Here is a 27,078-nt window from a genome sequence, read left to right on the forward strand (position 1 = left end):
TTAACCTGAGTCGTCATTTCTAGCAGTAGGACAAGGGCATGGCACTGGTGGTCTCTACTCAGTAACTTCAGCAGCCCTGCCAGTAGGCTCTCCCCTCTACCCCAGCAAGAAGGCCAGGGGCCTGGGGTGTGAGTTCCTGATGTGGGGATAGACTTGGCTTAAATATCGTTCAGGAGCATAGGAGGGGAGCATGGTTATGGATGAACATGTCGTTTGAGCGTGTCAGAGTGGTTTAGTAACCATCCTGGCTCAAGTCCAAACACCAGCAGCTGAATATATTTCAGGCCCATTGCACAATTTCTCTCTCAAGTCTTTTATGTACTAAGTTTGGATGGCAGTAGTACCTTCTGCACAGAGTTACATGATGGGCCCTTTAAGGATTCAGCACAATGATTTACATGCAGGAAGTACTTAATTTTTGTGGGAGTTTTTATTTTGTTGTTTGCCTCTCATTTAAAGAAAATCCTGTAGAATCATCACAGAACCTAGAAGCTGTCATTGTACCCTTTCCTGCTTTTTCTCATCCTTCCCTCCCTGAAGTAACTGCTGATCTGCAATTGTGTGCTCAGTAATGCATGGATCCGACTTTGTCCTGAAGTAACTGCCATTCTGCAATTGTGTGCTCAGTTATCCATAGGCCTGACTTTGCAAGAAGATACCCCATTCACAGTGCCCTCCCTCTGCCCCACTTTCTCATTGATCAGGTGGTGACCTACGCCCCGTTCACGCTCTTCCCCTCACTCGTCCCTAGTGCTCTGCTGGAGCAGGCCTATGCTGTGCAGATGGATTTCAACATGCTGGTGGATGCTGTCAGCCAAAACGTGGCCTTCCTGGAGCAAACTCTGTCTAGGTACTGAGTGCTAAGGCCTCTGAGGCCAGAGATGTTAAAAGCTTGGAATGGGAAAGTTGGGAAGCCAGACTTATTGCTGTGTTCATTAACTTGGTAGAGTGGGGAGCAGGTGCCCCTCAGAGGAAATAAAAAGTAGAAAAGGAGTGAGGAGAGCTGCCTTCTAATCCTGGCTCTGCTGCTCTTTGTATGACAAGCAAAAGGAAAGTCCTTCTTCTCCGAGACTTGCTTTCTTAATCTGAAAAATGAGGTTGGCTGAGACCTACAGTTGCTGTGATTCTGTCATCAGTAACCCCCACCCCGATTTTGATGACAAAATCTCCATTGGGGAGGGAGGGCTGAGGTGGCTCAGTGGTTAAGAGCACTTGCTGCTATAGCAGATGACCAGGGTTCAGGTCCCAGCATATACATGGTGGTTCACAGCCTTCCAGAAGTTTAGTTTCAGGGACCCAGCACCCACTTCTGGCCTCCTTGGGGACTAGACAAAGTGTAGTTACACACATGGGTGAAACATTCATATATATAAAATAAAGTCTTTCAAAGGTCTCCATTTTAGCCAGGCAGTGGTGGTGCACACCTTTAATCCTAGCACTTAGGAGGCAGTATCAGGTGGATCTCTGTGAGTTTGAGGCCAGCCTGGTCTACAAAAGCTAGTTCTAGAACAGCTAGGACTGTTACACAGAGAAACCCTGTCTCAAAAACAAAGATGAAAAGGTCTCCATTTGGAATTATGGAAACGACCTGGTTTGGGAGAAAAGAGAGGTTGTTGGGCTTTAACTTCTAAGCAAAGGTCCTTCTTTATCTCTCCTTTAGAAGGATGTGTTTAATGTTTTTTGTTTTGTTTTTGTTTGTTTTTCGAGGCAAGGTTTTCTGTAGCTATGGAGCCTGCCCTGGAACTAGCTCTTGTAGACCAGGCTGGCCTCAAACTCACAGAGATCCGCCTGCCTCTGCCTCCAAAGTGCTGGCATTAAAGGCGTGCGCCACCACTGCCCAACACAATTAATGTTTTTAATGACCTTTTCTTGTCACCTAAAACCTCATATCTTTGGGTAGGACAAAATGCAGACTGAGCCATACCCAAGATACAAGTAGGTAGTCACTCCTTCCTCTCTTCTTGCTAGATCTTTTTCTCCCCACTTCAGGTCCTGAGGCAAGTGAAGTTTCTTGGTTAATTTTGGAATTAAGTATAAATTGCTTATTTTAGAAATAAATGTATATATAAATGTTTTATACATGTGCTATATGTATCTAATTGTGTATTTATGATTAAGTTTTCAATGGAGAGCTAGATTGTTTTGTTAGAGACCAACTCTTTCTCAGACGTACTCATTGGGGACAGGCTGAATGTGAGGAGGAGCAATAGTCATAGGGAGTGTGGAAACCGTTGCCTTGGAGCCAACAACCAAGTGGGTCGTGACGTGTGAACCCTGCCGCCACCTTCTTTCTCTGGACGAGCTTGCTTTGTGCTCACTGCAAGCAGCCTGGGTTAGCCCATTTAGACCTGACAATGTGATTATGTGGGAGACCTTCTCCTTTCTGTACACACACACACACACACACACACACACACAGACACACACCACCACCACCTCCATCACCACCACCGCCATCACAGCTAGCCTCTAAGAGAGAAAAATAGCCTTGGCTGTAAAGGCATCTCCTCTTCAGAGAAGAGAAAATGTGTCCTACTTTCCATGGGGGCTAAAGCCTAAGAAAGGCCCCAGTGAATGAAGTCGTCCTCCTAAAGAGCCTTCAGGACAGCTATACTTGCCCACCCCACACTGCTCCACCACAGACTTCTGTAACCAGGTCAAACTATAAGCCTGGCTTGGCCAGGGACAGACTTTGTTGAGTCTTGAGACGCAGCAATGGATGTTAATGACTGGTAGACTCCTCCTGGCTGTGCTTCTTCCTAAGGCTCCAGAAAACCATCCTGGATGAGCCCGTAGCACGTGTCACCACCACCGCAGCACACTAGGCTAAGACGATGAGCCCACTTAGACTTAGCCCCACATCCATGCGGTCTCTAGCCCGACAGGAGGGATGCCATTGGTTGTCATATAATAAGTGAACATTGCATCTCTGATCACCTCTGTCAAGGAGCCATTCGCAGTGCTGAGGGAGAACCTAGATAAGGGATCTGGCACGGATAGCGAGGCTTCTTTAAGGAAATGGCATCACGCGAGGATCAACCTACGCAGTAAACCAGGATATGTACTCTGGCCTGAAAAACCCACAGGCATACAGCAAACTGCCCTGGGAGCCATCATGAAAGAGGGGAGACTTCTCTGGGAGGTGACCAGAGTACAGGGGGAGCTCTGGAGAGTTAACGTGAGGTCAGCCAGAACACTTATCAGTTATTCATGATGTGTGAACTTTTAAAAACCATATTGTGTCGTGGCCTCTCCCCCACAAGGCTGTCATCTTTTCCTGTCACAGTTGAGCAAACTAAGACACAGAGAGCAGATAGGATTCCCTGAGATTGCCTGGTGGAGCTTGGATTTGGACCCAGGTCATCTAGCTCTAGAGTAGATTATTGGACACTATTTTCTGCTGGGTTGGAATGGGTATTCAAAACCAGAAAGTATCTAGAAGTCAGTGGGTAGGGGTGGGACTCGCAGCTTGCAGGTCTTGTGTAGCCTGAAAAATGGTCTTTCCTTCCCTAGCACCATCAAAAAGGACGACTATACTGCCCGTCTCTTTGACATCTACAAGCAAGTCCTGAAAGAGGGCGTTGCCCAGGTAACCACTCCTAGCCTTCATCTGGAACTTGTCTCTTCTATCTCTGCTGTTTTGTTTTTGTTTTCTTAATAGAATTGGCCTCAGTCTCTTCTCATAGGAATCTACCTTGGACTGGTCTCTATTGGGCCTACATACCAGAGGCCAGTCCAGGAAGACAGAATGGACCTTCTGGGCATGGGAGTATTAGGCGGTCCTCCTTAGCTCTACAGAGTGCATTGTGGCTAGACCCCCAAGTCAGCCCTGGGCCAGTATCCTCAGCCTTCAGTTTCTCCACAGACTGTGTTCCTGGGCCTGAACCGCTCAGATTACATGTTCCAGTGCAGTGCAGATGGATCCAAAGCCCTGAAACAGATTGAAATCAACACCATCTCTGCCAGCTTTGGGGGCTTGGCCTCCCGGACTCCTGCTGTGCACCGGTGGGTTCCTAGGGCAGCTGTGAGCACATTGTGGGGAAGAGCTCAATGGACCTCTGGTCACTGGCTAAGCCAAGGATCTCCTTCTGGGACTGTATCTTCCTGGGTACCATCTTCTCCTCAGAACAGTTTCCTACTTGAAATCAAATCTTTTGTGTGCCAGAAAGAGGAGTGCTCATGGCATTTTAGCCCTGCCCCTCACTATGCAAATTAACACTCCAGGCTCAGAGAATGATGCCTTCGAGAGGCCTCACATATCTGAAGCCTGAGAGCAGCTCAGAACCCAAAGCAGAGGGGTTCGAGAAGCTTCCATCTGAGGGGTAGGCCATAGTAATGGTTTCTTAGCCACAGGGTGCTCCCGGTCACTACAAGTTTATATGGTCTGCCTCAGGATGCCACGTGGTACCTGGGAGCCCAAGGTGAGGTACTCCTACTCCCTTAGAAGCTGAGTTGGGGTGGAGTGACCACACAGGGTCTCAGGGCTCCTCTGGGCATGTCCATCCAGGTAAGGACAGCTCAGCACATCCCAGCGATAGCGGGTCCTCCAGGAATGGCGGCAAAGAGCCTTTAAGCACTTGGCTGCTTTTCAGAATAATGCTCCTACAGGTGTCTGCGAGGTCACGGGTAGAATGGTGTGCTGGTCTGCCAAATTACTGAGCAGCCATCTTTTTTCCAACAGACATGTTCTCAACGTCCTGAAAAAGACCAAAGAAGCTGCCAAGATCCTCTCCAATAATCCCAGCAAGGGCCTGGCCCTGGGGATCGCCAAAGCCTGGGAGCTCTATGGCTCAGCTAAGTAAGATGTGGAAAGGTGCCATCAGTGTCCTTTAGAGTCAGCAGTCATGGTGGGGCAGCTTCTCCTTTGCTGGACGTCAGTAGGAGACAAAAGGGTGTTCCTAGGAATAGAAACCTACACATTTAAGTGCCAAAAATATTTTAGTGGAGTTCTGGGTTTCCGTCTAAAATAAGAGATGCTGACTGTAACTTGCTGTCTCCTTGTGGAGTGGGGGGTCATTGTGATGATGGACGGTGATCGCTGTAAAGCAGGGGTGCCACCGAGGGTTGGAAGGAGCCTGCGCTGCTGGCTTCAGTTCCTATCCATTTTCTCTGTAATGCTGGCTTCGTCGTCACCGCGCTCACATTTCACCGCTCTCAGTGTGCTTGCCATAGGGATCCTCTGCTGCTCTCCCTCTGCCTCCCCACTTGCTGTGGTTTGGGGGAAAACAGGGATCCTGGTTGTTCTAATCGTGCGTAAAAAGCGTGAGGACCTCTTTGATGAGGTCAGTTTTGATCTGGGAACTTTATGGTGTCCATTTTAACTGCTTAGAAGTGTTTTCTTTGCTTTCTTCCTATTTCTCAACCATGTTCCAGATGTGTGAAGATGCTGGGTAAGTGACTTCCAGATAGTTGAGAGGCCGCTGCTAGCTGCTGTGCTGTGAGCACAGTTCCCCTGCTGAGTCTTTACACCCAGGGTCCCACTGAGCCCCCAGAACGAGTGCTCTGAGGGGTGCCGTTCCTCTTCCCTGTTTTACAGACCAGGAAACTGAGGTTCAGAGAAGTACAGTGACTTGCTCGAAGTCAGATGGTGAGTCGGTAGTAGAACCCAGTGATAAACTCCTGGAACCCACATATGTAATGGTACTGCTGCTTGCAAGCGAGCCTTTCTGGGCTTGCTCGCCTCTCTAGGTTCCATCAAGTTCTGAGCGTTTACAAGGTAGACAAACAGGATGTCGAGTAGATCCTTGGCCAGGTTCCATTTTAAGAAGGTGAAGTCAGGAGATGGTCACCTGAGAAACTGCCAGTGGCAAACACTGCAAAGGGAGTCTCTGGCCAGGCCAAGAGGAATGTGGGGAGAAAGTCATGCACCCAGAGTGAGGCACTGGTGGGTAAGGGCTCTGTGGCCCTGAGCAGGTACTGGCTTTGCCCACTGTGAGAGTGGGTAAGCCTCGTCTGTGGAGTGAGCACATGACCTTGGCATGTCTTTTCTGAGATTTTTTTTCTTGAGCTGGGCATGGTGATATGTATCTTTAATCTCAGCACTTAGAAGGCAGAGGCAGGTGAGTCTTTATGAGTTCAAGGCTAGCTTGGTTTACATAGCAAGTTCCATATATCTACATATCAAGATCCTCTCTCAAAAAACAAAACACACCTGTAATTTCAGTACTCAGGAAGCTGAAATAGGAGAAGGCCTTTCTTTTAGTTCAGGGTCAGTCATACCAGGAATACAGACCAGACTCTGCCTGAGAAGAAATCTTTTTAAGAAAAGAAATCTGAGAATTAAATTATAATTTTGTTTACTTTTTTTTTGGTTTTTCGAGACAGGGTTTCTCTGTAGCTTTGGAGCCTGTCCTGGAACTCCCTTTGTAGACCAGGCTGGTCTCGAACTCACAGAGATCTGCCTGCCTCTGCCTCCCGAGTGCTGGGATTAAAGGCGTGTGCCACCACCGCCCGGCATTTGTTTACCTTTTTAAAAACTTTTTTGTCAGGCTGAGGATCGAATCTAGGGCCTGTGTGTGCCAGAATAGTGCTCTGCCTCCCAGCTATATTATCGCTTGCTTTTTGGAGACAGGGTCTTGTTTTTTTTTTTTTTTTTTGGATCTTTCGAGACATGGTTTCTCTGTAGCTTTTGGTTCCTGTCCTGGAACTAGCTCTTGTAGACCAGGCTGGCCTTGAACTCACAGAGATCTGCCTGCCTCTGCTTCCTGAGTGCTGGGATTAAAGGCGTGCGCCACCACCGCCCGGCTACAGGGTCTTGTTATATAGCCTACATGGGCCTTGAACTCAGGACAATCCTCTGCTCTAGCCTCCAAAGTAGGGAGTTGTATACCTGTACCACCTGTCCTGATTATAAAATTTTGATTTCAATGGGGCTGGCGAGTTGGTTTAGCAGTTAAAAGCATTTATTGCTCTTGCAAAGGACCTGAGTTCAATTCCCAGATGGGTTGCTTATAACATTCTGTAAAATTGTGATTTCAGTTAAACACATGCTTTCAAAACTAAGGGCCTAGGGCTAGAGAGGTGCTCAGAGGCTAAGAGTGCTTCCTGATCTTCCAGTGGACCTGGTTTGACTCCCAGCACATGGGGTCGCTTACGCCACCTATGTCTCGAGCTCCAGGGAATCAGGTAGCCTCTTCTGGCCTCTGGGGGCACCTGCATGCACATGGCATACAACCACACAGTTAAGCATGCATAACTAGAATTAAGTCTTTAAGAAACAACAGTAAAATACAGGGCCCAGAGTTAGAATGAGCAGAAGGATGGTTATTGATATTAACACTTCTGTTTCATAGAGGAGACAATTAAAACTCAGGGAAAAAGTTAACTGCCCTGCTCAAGGACACCACAAATCACTGGCAGAGCTGGGACTGAGATTGTTGTCCCTCTCTCCTGGCCAGCATGTTATTTCCAGGTCACCTTCCTCAACCGACAGCTTTCCAAGTCTGCTCAGCCCGCATTTCTCAGAATCGAAGGAGGTAGAATGTGTTTTCTGAACCTGGCTCCCATTGCCTGCCAAGTGGAAAGGCTGGCTTAATTGGCCAGAGTTTGAAATTCCATTTTAACTTCCTCCTTTGCCTCTTCTTGGAGGTGAGCCATCCTGGGCCAGGTGCCACCCTGCCCACTTACCCCAAACACCTAAAAGCAGAGTGGTTCAGGGAACAAAATGGAAGAGCAAGGCCTTTGGCCCTTGGACCTCTCAAGGCAAGATGGCTTCTGAGAAACCACTTCCATGTTGTCTTGCATATCCTAGCTTAAAGTCAGTTTTCAGTTTAAATGTCCTATCTGTCCTCTTGAATTGAGGCAGGCTGGAAGAGTATTTAGCCAAGTAGAAAGAGGTCAGGTGAACACAGTTTAGACTAAGACGTTCAGCTGAGGTTGGAAAGAGCAGAGGTGGATGAAGGGCCAATTCATAGGTCAGAATATACGCTTAGAATACTAAGTCAAAGTCTGGACTTCCCAATGCCTGAGTAAAAAGCCACGGCACAAAACAGAGCAGCCATAGCAGAAAGGGCGTTTGGTACTGTAAGACACCAGTCTCATGACTCTAGTTGTGGGAAGGAAGAGCCTGTGTTTAACACTGAGGATATCTTAACTGGTATAAACTTTTCGCTGAGTGTTCAAGCCTCTGCTTCTTTAAGAAACTTTTAGATAAACAGAGAGGCCCATATACCTTAGTGATCCCATGAATAATACTGTGAGACCAAACGTGGCTCTGTGGACATCACCGAAGGGCTGAGTGGTCCCCAGAGGTGATACCTTGTTTGTAGTTGCCTCTGGAGGGTTCCGCTTAGCTCTTTTGTTTTTTCATGTAAGAACTCCACTCTTGGATCATATTCTTTACTGTCTGATAACGAGTCGTTAGCCTCTGACCCCAGCATTGTCGTTCATTTACCCAACATTCCTCAGTGTTTATTCTCCTAGACAGATTTTTGAATCGCTGTATTATTGTATTAGGTTTTCTGTTGCTTGTTTTAGGATAGGGTTTCACGCAGCCCCGTCCAGTTTCTCTCTGTCTCTGTCTCTGTCTCTCTCTTGTTTTTGTTTGTTTGTAAAACAAAGTTTTGTTTCCCCCCGACCCCCACCATGTAGTCCTGGATGTCCTGGAACTCACTTTGTAGACCAGGCTGGCCTCGAACTCAGATCCACCTGCCTCTGCCTCCCAAGTGCTGGGATTAAAGCCATGTTCCATTACTGGCCCAGGCCAGTCTTAAACTCCTAATTCTCTTGCCTTCACGACCTGAGTGCTGGGATCACAAGAGTGTGCCATCTTACATGGCTCAAGATGGCTTCTAGGGAAAAAAATGGGTGAGGTTAGATGGTTTTATTTTTTTTATTTTTTTTTAAGATTTATTTATTTTTTGTATACAGTGTTCTGTCTGCATGTGTGCCTACAGAACAGAAGAGGGCACCAGATCTCATTATAGATGGTTATGAGCCACATATGGTTGCTGGGAATTGAACTCAGGACCTCTGGAAGAATAGTCAGTGGTCTTAACCTCAGAGCCATCTCCCCAGCCCGGTTAGATGGTTTTAAATCTAAATTTTAAGTTGTACAGATATTTGATATCATTACAATATTTCATCTCCCACTAGAGAACAGATAAGAGATGCCTCCTTTCCCCACCCCAGTTCCTGTTTTAAAGAAATGTGTTGGTGCCTCAGGCAATCCTAATTTGAGACTGCGTCTGTTCTTGCAGGGAAGCTATATTCTGTTTGTCTGTCTGTCTGTCTGTCTGTCTGTCTTGTGATCAATGTCTACTGTCTTCTTCAATATCTCTTCATCTTAGTTTTGAGACAGCCTCTCACTGAACTTGGAGCTCACCAATCTGGCTAGACTGACTTGCCAGCAAGCCCCAGGGAGTCCCCTGTCTCCGCTTCCCCAGTGATGGGATGACAGACAGGCTGCTTAGCTTTGTGTGTGTGTGTGTGGGGGGGGGGGTTCCGAGTCACCTCCTCACTCCTTCCTTTCTGTTTGGACACAGGTTCTTGCTGTGTAGCCCAGACTGACCTCAAAGTCACGATCCTCTTGCCCCATCCCACCCCAAGTGCTGGGATTAGAGCCTGCATCCTCAGGGCTACCTGAGCAGCTGTGCTCTGACCTTGCTCTAAAGGAGTGCAGGAAGGACCAGCTGGGTAGCAGCCCCCGCTCACGTATGCTCTCTCTCCAGTGCTGTGGTACTACTGATCGCTCAAGAGAAAGAAAGGAACATATTTGACCAGCGTGCCATAGAGAATGAGCTACTGGACAGGCAAGTAAAGGAAGAGACGTGCGGGTGTGGCCCCTAGTGGGAGGGCCACTCTAAACGCTGCACCCATTACCTCTGATTCTCATCCTTCTTTCCCAGGAACATCCATGTAATCCGGCGAAGATTTGAAGATGTTGCTGAAAGGGGTTCCCTAGACCAGAACCGAAGGCTGTTCATGTGAGCATCTCCAAAGAGGCACTAGACAGCTGCTGAAGAACCTCTCTTGCTTCCTCCTATCACTAATGAGCTTTCCTTTTGGGAATATGATAACTTGTTTTCTTTTCTCCTAATTTCTGAAATACCTCATCCTTGGAGGAAACTTTAGGAATGCATAGCCGCGCTCTGCTTCTAACGGGGTATGTCAGAGCTGCTGACCTTCTAGATAAGGGCATCGTCCTTAAAGACGACCTTAGTCTTTCCTGTAGCACCCTGAGGTTTTCAAAGTTTTCTTGCTGCTCTTTGTGACTGGACAAGACAGGCCAGAGCAGTTAGGCTGGGCAGGCAGGGGCATAGGCTCATTCTCACCCGTCTGGTCTGTAGCCTGGATTTGTCTTGTAAGCCAGACCCTATTTTTTCCCATGGGCCACCACTCTGTAGCTTTAGTACAACATATTTGGGTGCACTACAGTTTACAGAGTTAGACCTAGTCAGGGCTGGGCCTGCTGGCACGTGCCTTTAGTCCCAGCACTCCAGAGACAGAGACAGACAGATCTCTGAGTTCTAGGCCAGCCTGGTTTACATAGAAAGTTCTAAGTACCTAGAAAGCTACATAGTGAGAGCCTGTCTTAAAAGAATGTAGCCTGGCTTGATGGCACACATATATAATCCTAGCATTTGAGAAGTGGAGGCAGGAAGATCAGGGGTTCCAGGTCATTCTCAGGTACCAGGTGAGCTTCCAAGTGAGCTCCAGATCATCCTGGGATATGAGAGGCCCTGTCTCAAAAAACAAAGTAACACAAATGTTAAGAGCCTCCACGGACTTTCACAATCCCACTTCAGATATTTCCAAATGGGCTGTTATCATAACAACACAAAGCACCTAGTTTTCTCTTTAAATAAACTAGATAATATAAAATAGGCCAAGGGAAAGGGGAAGAACTTATCTTAATTAGAGTCAAGTTTCTGCACATCCCCACCACTGGTTTAAGAAATTTTAGACTGTCCGGTTTCTGCTTCTTTAAGCAGTAGAAATATGAAATACAATTCTGCTTTGCTGGTTATGGCAATATGATTCTTTCACTCAGAATTTTGGATACACGTGTTTTTAGTTTTACCTATACTGACCTTCTTGTTTCCATTTTGTTGTTGTTGTTTTTCAAGACAGGGTTTCTCTGTGTAGCTCTGGCTGTCCTGGAACTCATTTTGTAGAACAGGCTGACCTTGAACTCACAGAGATCCACCTGCCTCTGCTTCCCAAGTACTGAGATTAAAGACGTGTACTACACTGTCTGGCCCCTGTGGCCGTCTTAAAATAACTTTAGGTCCAGAATATTCTAAAGCATTGTGTGCTGCACACCTGTTTTTAATAGACGTACTAGCTTTCTGCTTTCACTAATTCTAGCAAACCCCGCCCAGGCTCGCCTTACGGACTGCCACGTGTACTCTGATGTATCCTGAAATAGACTGAACTACCGAACATATCAGTAAGGATTTCGCTCAGAAGCTTTTTCTATCCTGTGTTACAGGGATGACCAGGAAGTTGCTGTGGTTTACTTCCGAGATGGCTACATGCCCAGTCAGTATAATCCACAGGTTGGTATTTTCTATTAGGCCAGTCTCTCCCTCCAGAAGCCTACCAGAGCTCCACAGAAACCCAGCTCGGGCGTCACCACTCTGCTTGCCTTCTGCTCAGGGGACGGCTCCTGGGAACGCCTTTCTCCTTGTAGGCTTCGTTCCCTTCCCCTCCACTGGATCTTCAGGCTCTGAGTCCTTTGGAGTCTGTCTGTGGTGTGTTAGCCATTCACACATTTTCTGGAGATGTGTTGGCGAACAAACATCTTCCTAAGAGGAAGACCCCTAATCTATAGCACTGCTGACTTCCTTGGTGCAATGTTGAGTTTCACAGCTTTGAACAAAGATCTGGGAAGAGATTGGAACAGTAAGCCCTTACTAGCTGATGCAAGAGTTCCAGGCCAACCACCCACCTACCTTTCTTTGTTCTTTTCTGTGGCTTTTTTCTTTGGATGGGGAGGAGCAAGGTCTTCCTTTGTAGCCCAGCCCGACTCTAGCCTCCAGTGAGTGGCAGCCTCCCATCTCAGCCGTGCAGACACTGACGGTCTAGTCGTGAGTCATCATCCCCAGCTCTCCTGACCACTTTTATTTTCCTTATCTCTCCTCTATCTGAATCAGAAAGGTTTTTTGTTTGTTTTATCATGTTCTCATTTATGTTCATGGCAATCCTGATATTACCTCATCCTGCTAACCACCATGTAGTTTCAAAAATTACTTTCTACACATTTTATTTAACTCTTAACAACTATCCTGTGAGATTTATAATTATCCCTATTATACAGATGAGGAAACTAAGGCTGGGAGCCATGCAGAGGTTTGTCTAAAACCCCACAAGAACTCCCCCGGATTCCGACTCTCAGACCACTGCTCTTTGAATATGCCGTTCTCCCCCCCCCCCCCCCCCCCGCCCCGCTAGCATCTGTGCCGTGGAGGAAAGGCTGCACAGCCCTGCTTTCCCGGATGTAAAGAAATAAGGGCTGGGGAGAGGTTCCGCGGTTAAGAGCGCTTACTGCTCTTGTAGAGGACGCAGGTTTGCTTCTCAACCACTTGGCAGTTTATAACTTCCGTAACTCCAGTTCCAGGAAGGAGATCCAGGGCCTTCTGGCATGTGTACTTTGGCTTCTAGTGGTACTCAAACCACTAGTTAGCTGACTGGTGAAGATCAGGTGAAGCCGCTCCAGTGGAGAGCATTGCATTGGGTGGGGGCTCAGCCTTGAGCCAGTTGTGAACAGGTGCCTGTAATCTGGACAAGATTTTCTACCCAGTGCCTGAGAATGGGAACCAGAGCTTAGAGGCACAATCCTCTGATGTCTCTTGTATTCTAAGCTCCTAACACAACAAGACTATTCAACCTGTGATTAGCCAGCTGCAGGCCTTTGTTCGCTTGATCCTGCTTGCCTGAGGACCCACTCTCCAGGGAGTTTCACCTGTCAGGCTGCCTGTTGTCAGGAAATTACTCAAATTTCACTTCACTGAGCAACAATAACAGATACTGAGTACCTGGGAGGTGTCAGAAACTGCCTTTCTGTGGGGACACAAGAGAAAACAAGGCAGAAACCAAGGATCTGGTTCTTATGGTGAACACACAGCTGGGTCAGGAAGAAAAACAATAGACAAATGATTTTTTTTTTTTTTTGAGATTTGGTTTTGCTATGTTTATTGAGACAGACTCATATTCTATAGCCCAGGCTGCCCTGGAACTCATTATTGTAACTGACCTGCTTTGGGCTCAGGACCCTGCTGAAGCGCCAGAGTGTTAGCATTACCAATATGTAATACTATACCCTGCGTTGTTAGCATTACAAATCAAATATGTAATGCTATACCCAGCTTGCGGGGGAATCCCTAGTTGAGAGGTAATTGGCTTTGACCGAAAGAACAGGATGAAAAGCTAGATGTTGTGGGGAACCCCACATTACGTAGAATAGTCAGGGGGAAATTGACTGAACGAAGACTTGAAAATAAGAAAGATATGACTATCCATGGGAAAAGCCAAAGGCAGAGAATTTTGGGCAAAAGAAAAGCATACATAAAAGGCTCTGAAGAAGGAATGAAATTTGACAATTGCAGGCTTGTTTGGCTAGAACATGGGGGTCAATAGTTAGGGGGAGTAGCTGGAAGCAGCAGCATGAAATGAAAAACCATGGGGAACTTGGTCTCACAGGGTCTTGTAGGTCATGGTAAGGAATGGACTTTTATTTGATAAAGGGCTAAAGATTATATGTTAACCGGATTTTTAAGTGTTGGATTTTATTATGAGAAGCTAAGTATATTCAAGTGCCCCGTGCCCTTCAAACCTTCCAGCCAGGTGTGGTGGCACGTGTTCATAATCCCAGCACTCCAGAAGCTGGAGCCGGATGATTGCAAGTCCCAGGTTCCACAACCAAATCTTGTTAAAAACGACAAATGTCCTAGCTCTCTGAAGGCTGAGGTAGGAAGACAGGCCAGCCTGGCTACCAAATGAGACTCTGTCTCAAGAGATAGGATGGTTGGAGGAGAGAGGGAGGGATGGGGGGAGAAAAACTCACCAATTTTTCTATACTCTTAGAAAATGTCTTCTGCTGAATGTGGTGGCCTGTGCCTTTAGTGCCTGTTCTATGTACATAGCAAGTTTCAGACCAGACAAAGCTATACAGTGAGCCCCTATCCCTCCTCGTTAGTAATTTTCCATTTAGTTATGAACTTGCATTAGTTTGCTAGATCACAAACTCCCTAAAGGCAAGAATCCTGTGAACCGAGAGGTCATATCTGCCTCCCAAGGATGTTGCAATGATAATCAGCTTGAAGATTAAAAGGCATGGTGTCTGGCACCTATTCAGTAAAGGCCCTTTGGTCTTATTACCTCTGCAGAACTGGGAAGCACGCCTACTGCTAGAGAGATCATGTGCTGCCAAGTGTCCGGACATTGCCACACAGCTGGCTGGGACCAAGAAGGTGCAGCAGGAACTGAGCAGGGTGGGCCTGCTGGAAATGCTGCTCCCAGGCCAGCCTGAGGCTGTGGCCCGCCTCCGTGCCACCTTTGCTGGCCTCTATTCATTGGACATGGTATGTAGTGTTTTTTCCTACCTTAGGCCGTATAGCAAAGATCTGCACCCAAATGTGTTGGGAAGGGTGCAGTGCAGTTGGCATTATGGCTGGCATGACTCACATCCTTGGTGCTCTGGAGAACACTTGAACCTTGAGACCAGAATGTGGGAGCTAAAATCCATTCCTCAGCAATGATGACGATAAGGATGGAAACCCAGGGAAGCAACTAAGGTGAATTAGGGAACATTGGTACCCACTCTCCAGGCTCTCTGCAGAGTCCTAAAGAGCCTGTTCTATGTTTAGTGCTGCAAGGGAGTTAAGGGTCACATCCATATTGGAGTGTCTAGCCTACAGGAATTAAGATGATTTCCCCTGCTGTCCCTCCCGCTGATACCACCCTGCATGACCACTCGGACCTCGGCTGACTCAGTCTGAATTCTAGTGACTACTTTCTGCCTGCTCTCAGGGTGAAGAAGGGGACCGGGCCATTGCTGAAGCCCTTGCTGCTCCTAGCCACTTTGTGCTGAAGCCCCAGAGAGAGGGTGGAGGTAGGTGGATCTCCTCTGTAGAACTGCCCAGTGAAGGGCATTTGCTAGTGGATACAGTCTCAGGCTTAATGGTTACAAGAGAAAGCCACACAGATCCCTGCATAGAGTAGAGCATATCTCCCAGCACCCTGGTCTGAGCCCTGTGGAGTACAAGGGGCCCAGATGAACCACACTGGAGAATTTGGACAACCTTAGTTTGAGATGCCTATGGGCAGACTATAGAGAAACAGAATGGGTGCATTCTGAGATCTAAGGGACTACCTGGCTGTACTCCTGTTTACTGTCATCTTCTCGAGGGCAGGGATCATGTCTGCCATACAAACTTGATTTTCCACCTGGGTCTGAAGGGACAGGTAGGAGTTTTCTTGGTAGGAAAGGGGAAAGATCATTCTAAACTGAAGACCATTTAAGCAAAAACAGTAGGCCATGAAAACACGGACTGGACTAGAGGTTAATAAGGAATGGTGAGGCTAGAGTTGGACTGGGCATAGGTATTGGAGACCCGATTATAAGAAATACTGAAAATATTTGGGGAAATTTGGGGTTGGGGAGGTAGCTCAGTCAATGAAGTGCTTACTGTGCAAGCACTGGACCCCTGCCCCCACTGTAAAGCCCAGCACAGTGGCAAGCATCTCTGCCTCTAGGACTTGGGGGTGCGGGGCAGAGAAAGGCAGATCCTGAGGCTCACTGGCTAGCCAGTCTAGCTGAAACAGTGGGCTCCAGGTCCAGTGAGAGAACCTGTTCAAAACATAAGGTCGAGAGCAGTTGAAGAAGAGGCTTCAATATTGGTGTCTGTCTCCACATGTGTAGACACAGGTACGGGCTATAGACTGCATTTTGTCAGAACTGAGGTAGGAAGCCATTAAAGTTTCAAGCGGGGAAGGGACACGTGGGCCATCCAGGAGACAAGTAGTTTAGCAGTGATGGAAACTTGTACTGCTTAGTGCTTCAGCTGAGAGGGGCCATGGAAGGAGGCTGACACCATTGTCAAGAAGGCCCATGTAGAGGCCCAGACTAGGGTTATGACCATATAGAACATGGATGGAGACTTTTCTGAGTTAGTAACTTAGGTAACAGGGAGAGTGAACTTAAACAGGACTCAGGGATGCTTTTCATGTTATTAGGAGTAGGAAGATTCAGGAGAAGCAAGTTCTAGCAGAAACAGATTTCCATGTGGATATTGCAGTAGAGACCTGAGATATATGCTTTTGATTTCTAGAAGAGCATGAATTAAAGATTTGGGATATAACTTATACAGTTTGGATGAAACCTTAGGAACAGAAGTACATAGTGGACAGAACAAGGGTAGAGAATTCCTAGAGAACCTCAACATCTTTGTGTTTATGTGTGTGTGCACTTGTGTGTGCATATTCCCACATATGTGCATGCATGTAGATGCCAGAGGTTGACATCCAGTGTCTTCCCTATTGCGCTCTGCCTTTTTTTTTTTTTTTTAAATAGCCTGTCACTGAACCTGGAACTCACCAGCTAACTAGTCTAGCAGCTAGCCAGCAAGCTCTGGGGATCCTCCTGTCTCCACCTTCCACTTCCCCAGCACTAGGAGAGAGTGTTACACACACACACATACACACACACACACACACACACACTTAGCTTAATGTGGGTGCTGGGGATCTGAACTCTGGTCTTTGTGCTTGAACAACAAACACATTACAGACTGAGCCATCTCCCCATGCCCAGAGAACCCCAACAGTTAAGAAAGAGAAGGAACCAGTAATGGTGACTGAAGAGAAATGTCCATAGATGTGCAAAGCCGGCAGAACAGTGTGGTGATGGGTGTGTTCACTTGCATAAGGACTTTCTTGTTAAGGTGACATTTCCTGGTCTGTGTGACGGGCCGTTTTAATTGCAGGTAATAACCTGTATGGGGAGGAAATGGTGCAAGCTCTGGAGCAGCTGAAGGACAGCGAGGAGAGGGCTTCCTACATCCTCATGGAGAAGATTGAGCCTGAACCTTTTGGGAATTGCCTCCTGCGGCCTGGCAGCCCTGCCTGCGTGGTCCAGTGCATCTCAGAACTGGGTATTTTTGGAGTCTATGTCAGGTAAGCCAGTCAGGAGCAGCTCCTCCTACTACTTCCCTACAAAGAGTGCCAGCCAAGAAAGCACAGAATGAGCCTTGAATAGAGTTGTGAGTCCTGGGTTGCAGTTTCAGCTCTGCCAAGTCCTAGTTTTATTATGTGTTTCCTTGTCTGTTAAGTAAGGCCAAAGACCCAGGATGTACCCAGCCCACAGAGCTAACAAGAGAAGCCTGGGAGAGACATGCTTTAAGCTGTAAAAGACGTTGTGTGTGGTACGAAGAGGACTGAGAAAAGATACTGGCAAGAAGGAACAGGAGACTCCAGGAAATATGAAAGTTTGGGTCCAGCTCTAAAACCAATAGGGATTCCAGGGAAAGATGAGAGAGAGGAGGGGGTTCAGTGGCTTTGAAGAACTGAGAGGCTTCTGGATTTAGACTTGAATACTAAGAATCAAGAAGAAAGTGGGCACGGTAGTGCATGCCTTTTGTCCTAGAACTTAGGAGACAGACAGGCAGATATCTATGAGTTAGAGGCTAGGGAATTCCTGGACCTCAAAGGCTACATAGTGAGACCCTATTTCAAATAAAGAAGAGAGAAAGGAAGAAAAGAAAAGAGAACTTTGAAATTGGTAAAAATCAAGGCCCTAATGCAACTTCCTGCAAAATCCTTTAAGGTCAGGGCAAGGTAAAGACAGCAAATGCTCCATGCCCTCTACCACAGCCTTGCCCTTCCACAAACCCTCTAACCACTTGCCACGTTTACCTGCTACTCTCCCTACCCTGCTCTTACTGTCATCACGGGAAGTGTCTAGCCCAGGACGTAAATGTACACCTGAACCATGCTGTATGCTTTGCTTGCTTTATTTAATCCAAATGGCCATCTTGTATATAAGGGGTATTTCTCAATTTTAAATTAAGGGCATTTTTAGGAAACTTCAAGGCTAATAATTTCTAAGCTAGGATGCAATTCCAATCTGACTCTAATGTCACAGCACTTTTTAAACGTAGCCCCGTCCAGTCTGCCAGCCAGGTAGAATCAGAGAAGGCCTGGCTTCCTAATGCTGTGTCTCCTGACCCCATTTCTACAGACAGGGAACGACCCTTGTGATGAACAAGCACGTGGGGCACCTGCTTCGCACCAAAGCCATTGAGCACGCAGATGGAGGCGTGGCTGCAGGAGTAGCAGTCCTGGACAACCCCTACCCTGTGTGAGGCACATCCTGAACTTCACTTGAGACCTTCTGTCCCCTGTGCTTGGCATTCCTCTCCTAATTCCTGAGGGTCTACCCCTGTCCCCACCTTAAGGAAGCTTGTCTCTTCTGTAGACCTCCAGGGTCTTCAGGGAAGGAAAAATCTGTGTACTTTCTCTTGGCCTTCTGTCTGAGGACTATAAAAGCTATGATTCTGGAGGTCCCCAGATCTTGGAGAGTGTGGGGAGAAGCTGCTTGAGGTAAAGGCCATAAGCCCTGCAGGTCTTCATTACCCTCTCGTGAGCCTTTCCAGGGGTTCCAGTGCCTGGCTTGGAGTAGGACTGAGGAGCGGGGGAGAAGGGCATAGACTTTCCCCAGCTCTGCCCTAAATAAAGCAACAATGCTGATTCAGTGATTCATTGTCTCATGGACCACTGGGAGGAGGCAGCCCTGGGTGGATATGCAGGAAAGGTGACTGGGTTGTACTGGGGGTCTCCTGTAGAAGAGACCCTGAAGTCCTAATCGTTAGTCACTTGCTAAAGCTTTCAGAGGACAGTGAGGTCAAGACTGGAAGAGCACCCCTGATGTGACGTCATAGTTGTGAATTGGCTTCAATACTCTTGGCTTGGGGTTTATCAGAAGTCTTGAGAATGAAGCTTCGCCCAGCTCTGCCCAAACACAGGGTTCTGGGGCAGTCTGTAGAATTGAAATCCTCTTCCCGTCTGCTACACACATCAGAGCAGCTAACGAACACACAGATGCCTGGAAACCAGTTCTCTTCTTGAGCTCATAAACTTTATTCCTTCAACAGTGAGTCTTGAGCACAAAAGGGTACAAGAAGAGTTTCACCAAGAGTGCCCCTTGTGGGCAGGGTTCTTCTGTTCGTGGGGCAGGACGGGGAAGGTTACTCCCTTGGTTCTGGGAACAAAGCATATCTCATTCTTTCAATGAAACAGCTGATAGGAAAACACGTTGCAGACTGAACCCACCTGGACAGTCTCCAGAGCAAATGGGCAGACAGTGCTACCATCTGGCAAGGAATTCAGACATGGAACAGAAACAACAAGGAATTTTAAAAAATAATTATTCATAGACTCACAAACTGTCATTTCTAAAGGCTTGGGCTTACCCAAGAAAAGAACTGGTGCTTTTCCAGAAAGCTGAAAAGATTAGAGCTACTTCCCTGCTTCTGTGGAGGCCCTCACTCTGAATAGCTCACTGTGGTTGAGGACAGGTGTCAAGTCTCTGCCCTGGGCTTGGAGACTCTCTGTGGTCTAGGAGCATATCAGTCTGAAGTTGACCTGCGCCCTGTCCCTTCTACCCACTAGTCTAGGAAACTGTCTCCCTAGTTTCAGCTGAAGTGTCAGCCAGCGTTGGCTCTTATACTCCTGGGCAGGGGGCAGGGTGGATGGGCAGAAGTTCGGAGAGCCAAGCACAGGGACATCCTGGACAAGAGTCATGGTCACTGGGTGGTCAGGCAGCGGTGACTGAAGAGATGGCTGATGACGGATGGGTCCGCCACTGTAGACGTGTCCCCCAGGTCATGGTCGTTCTGAGCAATCTTCCGGAGTACTCGCCTCATGATTTTGCCTGGTAACCCACACACCTCTTATTAATTGGTAACAATGCTGACTGATCCCTGCTCTTTTAAGGACTTTCAACCACACACCAGCCACCACTGGGCTTTAGCCCGTCCCAGTCCCTGGAGGACTCTGAACTTACCTGAGCGTGTTTTAGGCAGGCCAGGTGCATTCTGGATGTAGTCTGGTGTGGCAATGGGGCCAATCTTTTCTCTAACTGGAACCAACAAATTATCAAGCATTTCTTTAGTGCCTTTAGCCAGACTTCCTGAAGCTATGGCTTTGCTTCCCCAGCTGTTTCTTCTTCAAAGTTCTGCCTAGAGTCACTCTGAAGCTTACTGTTCCTGGCTCTCTTAACACGGTGTCTCTTTACTCCTTTGTTTTATTTTAATCCATGTCCATGGAACTTTGTCCCTAGAATCTGCTAAAGTTTGAGTCAGACCTCTGGCAGCATAGCCTTGAGCAAATAGTTTAACTTCTGTGCACCTGAAGTCTCTTCACCTTTAGAACTAGAGCAACAACAGGATCTATTTTGTGAAGGTAACTATAGGAGTTAAAAGGGATAAAGCGTTTAAAGCACTGATCCTGGTGGTGATACAGAGAGTTTTCTGAAACTCGTGGCTATTATTACCCCAGTGTGTGGAGACTAAGTGGGAAGACACCAGTCACCCCACAGGACTCCTGGGGTCTCTAGATTGCTGTAGCCTCTCCCCGGTAACTTGCAGATCCTTCAGTTCCTGCCCAAGGAAGCTCCTTACTCTGCTTCTTGAGTTCCTCGGTGAGGGTGGGGCTGAAGGTGTGGCCATCACACAGGGTGACAAAGCAGTAGAGGCATTCGCCCTTCACGGGATGAGGGTGGCCCACCACAGCTGCCTCTGCCACAGCCTCATGTTCTACAAGTGCCGATTCCACCTCTGCTGTACTCAGAAGATGTCCTTGTCAAGAGAAGGGAAATGCGTGAGAGGGATCTCAGCCCTTCCTTGCCCCAGCTCTTGCTCCATCTGCACAGGCCTGATCTAATCTGGTCCAATAAGGAAGGCTTTCATTCACTGTTCCCCATGGCACACCTCCGAGCCTGTCTCGACCATCCTAGATCCTTGCCTGGCATATCCTAGCACGCATTATACTTTTCCTCCACAACCCGGGGCCAGGACTGAATGACAAATGCTATACCACAGCCTCAAAATGGGATAGTCCTTGCTCTCTCTTTCAAGTCTTTGCTAGGATTTGCAAGGGGAAAGAGCTAATGAAATGGGAGGAGATGCAGGCTCTCACCAGATACATTGAGCATGTCATCAATCCTGCCAGTGATCCAGTAATAGCCATCCTGATCCCGGCGGCAGCCTGGAAAGAAATATTCAACACAGTAAAACCCTACAGCAGGGTACACGATTTATATTATAAAAACTGGCAAACTTACTACAGTAGCTTATGGTAATCTTTTAACAAGTTTTCCTACTTCCACTTTTGTTTACCTTGGCAACCAGCCTACAGGATGGCCCACTGATCTCCATCTCCTAGTATTTATAGCCTACAGCTCTCTTTCTCGTTACACAGCATTCATTAATCTATGTGACCAGCAGAATTTGACAGAAATGATAGATGTCACTTCTGAGATTCGCTTATTGAAGACATTTTAGCTTCCATCTTGGTCATATTCTCTTGGGTCATTTGTGGCTTAGCCAGATGTCCTGTGAGTAATCCTATGGAGAGATTCTGCCTAAACTTACTGTTCTTTCAGAGGCCCTAGAACCCACGCACCCATATTCCCAGCACCCGCATCAAGTGGATTCCTGAGGATTCTTGCCTAAATCCATGTGAGCCAGCATGTAAATAGGCCCTCCAAGCTCTGCCAAACTTCCCGGTGACTACAGCCTCCACTAACAGCTTGATTTTAACCCATGAGACACCCTGAGAACCACCCAACCAAGACACTCCCAGATCCTGACCCTCAGGAAGCTATGAGAAATGTGTTATTTGAAGCTGCCAACTTTGGGTATAATTTGTTCCATGGCAATAAGTAATATACCCAATCTCATGTATATTTTTAGAACATTAAAAATTACTTTCCAGATACTAATTAGCCATTCCCCCATTGTGTGTGTATGTGTGTATGTGTTACTTGTGTTACTGAGGACTAAACCTAAGACCTCAGGTATGCTAGGCAAACCTATGTTACTACCGACTTATAGCTCTACCTCCCCTCCCCTTTTAAGACAAGGTCTTCTTATGCACCCCAGGCAGGCTTCAGATTCACTGAATTCCTAATTCTGCTTCTGCCTTTTGAGTGATGAAATTTCATTGTGCCCAGTTTAATGTGCTGGGAACAGAAACCAGAATTTTGTACATGCTTAGGCAAGCACTCTGTCAACTGAGCTATATCCCAGCCCTACGACTATGCTTTGAGTAAAATCTAGGCTGCTTACCCCGTCTACATGACTCTGTATTATCTAATACTCATCTTCCAACTTAATGAAGCATTCTTCCCTAGACTTACTTCACTCAGCATCACAGGCTTCAGTTCATTCCTTGTGAAGTTCAAGGTTGTATCCACTTTTTTTAAATTGATATTTATTGAGCTCTACATTTTTCTCTGCTCCCCTCCCTGCCTCTCTCCTCCCCCCTCCAACCCTGCCCCAAGGCCCCCATACTCCCAATTTACTCAGGAGATCTTGTCTTTTTCTACTTTCTACTTCCCATGTAGATTAGATCTATGTGAGTCTCTCTTAGTGTCCGCATTGTTGTCTAAGTTCTCGGGATTGTGGTTTCTTACACTACTCTTACTGTAGATTTCTCCATGCTTGACCCCCTTTCAACCCTCAGGCCTCTGCTCAAGGATCACTTGGAGAAGCCTTCTCTGACCACCCTTGGAGGCACTATCTCACTGTTTTCTTCACAGAACTTATCTCTACCTGTGACTAAATTGTAACCAATAAAACTGGTTTATTGTCTGGCCCCTCCTTACTAAAATGTGAGCCCCATAAGATTAGAGAAATTAACAGTGTTATTCACAGGAACATCCCATGTGCTCATCAGATCAGTGCCTGGTCATAGTAGGCACAATAAGTACTGATGGACGGATGAGCTGGTACAGACAGTGGACAAGCAGGCTCCAGACGTGAGGCCAACATGACCTAGTAATACCCATTTCTACATGTCCCATCTCTGTCAATACTAGAGTAAAAATAAGAGCCTGTTTTCCCTAGAATCTATTCTCGGATGGTACCATGCTGAGATTCTCCCTGCAACACTTATCCCTGCTCTTTTTTAAAAAAAATATTCTTTATTATTTATATGTATGTGTATCTATGTTTGAGTGTGTTCACCTGTGTGTGTGTTTGTGTCTGTGTGTGTGTCCTCCAAGGACAGAAGAGGGCATTGTATCCCCTGGAGGTAGAGCTAGAGATGGTTGTGAGCTCCTGGCGTAGGTGCTGGGAAGCAAACTCAGGTTCTCTGCAGGAGTAGCCAGTGCTCTGAACTACTCAACAAGTGCTGTGAGCCCTCGTCCTTACTCTTCCAGCCATGCTGTAGCTCTCCTGGACACCAGGTGTGGACATCGGGGCCCATTCCTTTCTCTACTCTTCACCCCTGGCCAACTCTTCCGGAAATGGAAAGGGAAGGTATATGTTTTGGAGAGAGGGGTTGAGCAGGACAGCCAAGGCTCACCATCTCCTGTCACGTAGTAGCCAGGGAACTTCTTAAAGTAGGTGGTCTCAAAACGTGTGTGGTTTCCGTAAACTGTGCGCATGATCCCTGGCCAGGGCTGCTTGAACACCTGAGGAGTGCAGAAGGTACAGTGGTCAGATCCTCCGGGCTGTCTCACGGGAAGACGACCATTGCATTGCTAAACCTGAAGGAAAACTCTAACTGCCGTCCCTGAGAAGAGTGCAAAGTGTAGGGTTTGGGGGATGGATGAGCTTGGCTTGGAATCCCAATTCTGTATGACCTCAGGTAAGTAAACTTGCTTCTCTGAACTTCTCATCTGTAAATTAAATAAATTTTAAAAGTTACTATAAGGGTTAAATTAATAGTATGTGAAAATTGCCTAGCAGTGTGTTCTGTGAATAATGAACACCTAGAAAATTGGGGTTTCTTTTGGGTGATTTCTCAGGAAAGCAGGTCCTATTAAAGGCAAAAATGTCATATAAAATGGAGCCTGTATGAGTGAATAATCCATAGTATTTCTAATCAATAGTATTCTGTGTCAGCAGAGATCTAGATTGAGTAAGAAAGCTTAGATTCAAGTCCTGCCTCAGTTTCCCACTTGAACTTGGAAAAGTGACATGGGCTGGGATCTGACAGGTACTGCACAGAAACCACACCACCGACATCTGTGAGCACTGACTGCTCAGCTCCAGGCTAGCCCTTTCCTGTGCATTGTCTAATTCAATAAGACATAGGAGATAAAGTACCATTATTTGTATATATTCTAACTCAATTTTGCAAATGAGAAAATGACATTCAAAGGCATTAGGTAACAACTTGTCTGAGGTCACAGAAGAGGCAGATTCGGAGTCAGGCAGGCATTCTGACTCCAGAGCCTGCATGTCTGTTCCTTATGCTCCAAGACTCCTGTCTCTAGAAATGTGAGTCTAAGGAAGAACTGGGACTAAGCCTTCCTGACTCTAAAAAAGCATCCTCATGAGCCTGGGAACACACTCCAAGAAGGCCTTTAGAGCCTACGTAACAAAGAGGAAGGGTTTCCACTGGTGTCTTTGAGCAGAGGACAAACTCTCAACTGTATTTGTCCTTAGCAGCTACCAGGGACAGTAAGATTATACACTCTAAAACAAAGTATATTAGCAGACCCTTTTCCTTTCCCAAAGATCCCAGATTCTCACCAGATAGCCTTCAGCTTCACCTTCCAGCTCCTCCCCAGACTCATTCAGGATTGCAGGTGCTACACCAAAGAATGGGAAAGACTAAAAGCAGACAAGAGGCACAGTCCAAGAAGAGGAATGAGGCAACTCTGACTCAACTTCCAAGGGGCCCCAGAACTCCAAGTTCCTCATAGCTCTCAGCCCAACACTCACTCTCTAATAGGCCCAGAGCCCCAACCCCACCCTCTGCCAAGCCGAGGACCAGCAGAGCACTCTACTCACAGCAGAACCAGGCTTCATGGGTGTGGCACCAGGGAGAGGGGTCAGCATATGGCCACCCTGTGGAAGTCAAAGATCAGGGGTTGAATCGGTTTTCCCATATTGTCCCCAAGCTGTAGCTTCCTGAACCCCTTTACTCACTGTTTCTGTTTGCCAGAAGGTGTCCACAATGGGGCAACGCTGGGAACCTACTACCCGGTGGTACCATAGCCAGGCTTCAGGGTTGATGGGTTCACCTACTGTGCCCAGCACCTGCAAGGATGCCCGGCTATGCCTTGGGCAGGAGAGTGGAAGAGAGGACAATTCTGAGTACCACCAGAAGCCAAAGTACACATGCATTCAGAATCTTTGCCCCGTCCCCTGTTCCAGGTCAGGAAGTTGAGACAACAGGAGACTGCACAAAGGCCAGTGCTCAGCTCTGAAGGACACCTGGGGTGGCAGGTTGGGAGGGGGCTCACTTGGTGACAGGACAGTGCTCAGCTCTGAAGGACACCTATGGGGTGGCAGGTTGGGAGGGGGCTCACTTGGTGACAGGTTCATCTCCAAACTTCATGAGCATCCGGATTGCTGTTGGTGCTGTGTAGAACTTGGTCACCTTGTATTTGTCCACAATGCTCCACAAACGGCTCTCATCTGGATATGTGGGGATCCCCTCAAACTGACCCCAGTGAAATCTGGTTACTTTGGCCCTTCACAATAGTCCTTCCATTCCCCTACCATTCCCTCAGGTTCATCGTTCGCCCTTTCTGACCAATTATGTCTTTATCCTCTGATCACACAAGCCAAGGAACTCTTTAGTATGATATACAACCCCTCGGGATTCCTCTTTCTCCAGGAGGTAGGTCCCTGTGTAAGTCCCCCATCTTTAGACTAAGAAACTTGGGAGGTAGTCACCCGGAAGAATTTTGTCCATGTCCCAGTTCCCATCTCACCAAAACACTGGTGGCACCATTGGCCAGTGGCCCGTAGGTGACATAGGAATGGCCAGTGATCCAGCCAATGTCTGCTGTGCACCAGAACACATCCTCTGGGTGGAAATCAAACACATACTTGAAAGTTGTAGCCACATAGAGCATGTAGCCTCCAGTTGTGTGCACCACACCCTGTGGGGAGAATGGAGCCTCAGGCTAGGGTTTTGTGTCCACCTCTGCTGACCAATAAATGGAGCCCACACAGAGCTGGAAAGAGATCCTTCTTAGAGATTCTAACCCTGCTGATGCTCTTTCATATTTCATAGCATTTGTTTCTCTTCCATTGCCTTTGTTACACCCTGATGTCACATAAATATATTGACCACTTACATTCTCTGAAATCTGAGTCACATTCCTAGCACCCCATCTAATGGCTTCTGTTGTCATTCCAACCTTCCTCAGAAACTTACTCCTCATCTGTATATACACACACTTGCACACTCGTGCACACACTCACACACTTGTGCACACATGCACACACTCACACACTTGTACACACATGCACACACTCACACACTTGTGCACACATGCACACACAATGCACACATGCACACACCAGTCACACACACGCACACCACTTGCACGCATACATGCACACCACTCACACACACCACTTGCACACTCACACCACACACACACTCTACACACACATTCACACCACTCACACACACACTCTTACACACACACACACACACCACTTGCCTTAGGCTTGCCCGTGGAACCGCTGGTATACAAGATGAAGAGTGGGTCCTCCGCATCACACCACTCCGGCTCACACTCTTCCCCTGCCTCTTGCATGAGCTCATGCCACCACAAGTCAACCCCTTCATTCCAGGAGATCTGAGGAAGAAAACAGGAATGGGCAGGGAAAAACTGTAAAAATTCAAGATAGAAACAGCAGACACCCCTGTCTGGCATCTGGGGGAGTAAGGGCCCTGCATATAGGTGCACAGGAAAAGAAGGGGCCCCTCCAGGGCACAATGGAGCAGAGAGAACAGTCTCACTCTGCCGTTCTTGCTCTCCCTCTACTCCAGATCGCCCCTTCCCCGACTTTCCTTTGCCATTTCCCTGGCTCCTCCAGTCTTGCGGTACTCAGCTGAAGTAGCATCCCTGACCAGTGTCTGACAGACTCCATCCCACCGGCTGCT

General features: G+C 47.4%; 2 protein-coding genes across 4 annotated transcripts in view; one reads left to right on the top strand and one right to left on the bottom strand.

Annotated features, from left to right (window-relative positions):
- Gss (glutathione synthetase) overlaps positions 1-18,687 on the top strand; it is a 33,936-nt gene extending 15,249 nt beyond the window's left edge. Inside the window, exons 3-13 of one of the 2 annotated variants that reach the window (XM_057780346.1) lie at positions 705-850; positions 3,514-3,589; positions 3,866-4,005; positions 4,682-4,798; positions 9,669-9,749; positions 9,846-9,923; positions 11,432-11,498; positions 14,328-14,522; positions 14,971-15,052; positions 16,926-17,115; positions 18,179-18,687. In XM_057780346.1, the coding sequence (XP_057636329.1) occupies positions 705-850; positions 3,514-3,589; positions 3,866-4,005; positions 4,682-4,798; positions 9,669-9,749; positions 9,846-9,923; positions 11,432-11,498; positions 14,328-14,522; positions 14,971-15,052; positions 16,926-17,115; positions 18,179-18,302 (1,296 nt within the window). In that variant the 3' untranslated portion in view covers positions 18,303-18,687. The remainder of the gene's footprint in view (positions 1-704; positions 851-3,513; positions 3,590-3,865; positions 4,006-4,681; positions 4,799-9,668; positions 9,750-9,845; positions 9,924-11,431; positions 11,499-14,327; positions 14,523-14,970; positions 15,053-16,925; positions 17,116-18,178) is intronic. The other variant, XM_057780347.1, reaches the window with a different exon arrangement.
- Acss2 (acyl-CoA synthetase short chain family member 2) overlaps positions 18,686-27,078 on the bottom strand; it is a 36,773-nt gene continuing 28,380 nt past the window's right edge. For both annotated transcript variants that reach the window (XM_057780345.1, XM_057780344.1), the window contains 11 exons: positions 26,633-26,770; positions 25,892-26,062; positions 25,484-25,617; positions 25,101-25,233; positions 24,963-25,019; positions 24,702-24,782; positions 23,527-23,635; positions 21,136-21,204; positions 20,619-20,795; positions 20,003-20,077; positions 18,686-19,870 (listed from right to left, as the gene is read on the bottom strand). In XM_057780345.1, coding sequence (XP_057636328.1) covers positions 19,743-19,870; positions 20,003-20,077; positions 20,619-20,795; positions 21,136-21,204; positions 23,527-23,635; positions 24,702-24,782; positions 24,963-25,019; positions 25,101-25,233; positions 25,484-25,617; positions 25,892-26,062; positions 26,633-26,770 — 1,272 coding nt within the window. In that variant the 3' untranslated portion in view covers positions 18,686-19,742. The remainder of the gene's footprint in view (positions 19,871-20,002; positions 20,078-20,618; positions 20,796-21,135; positions 21,205-23,526; positions 23,636-24,701; positions 24,783-24,962; positions 25,020-25,100; positions 25,234-25,483; positions 25,618-25,891; positions 26,063-26,632; positions 26,771-27,078) is intronic.

The sequence above is a fragment of the Chionomys nivalis genome, chromosome 9 (assembly GCF_950005125.1).
Source record: "Chionomys nivalis chromosome 9, mChiNiv1.1, whole genome shotgun sequence".
In the NCBI taxonomy this organism is placed as follows: Eukaryota; Metazoa; Chordata; class Mammalia; order Rodentia; family Cricetidae; genus Chionomys; species Chionomys nivalis.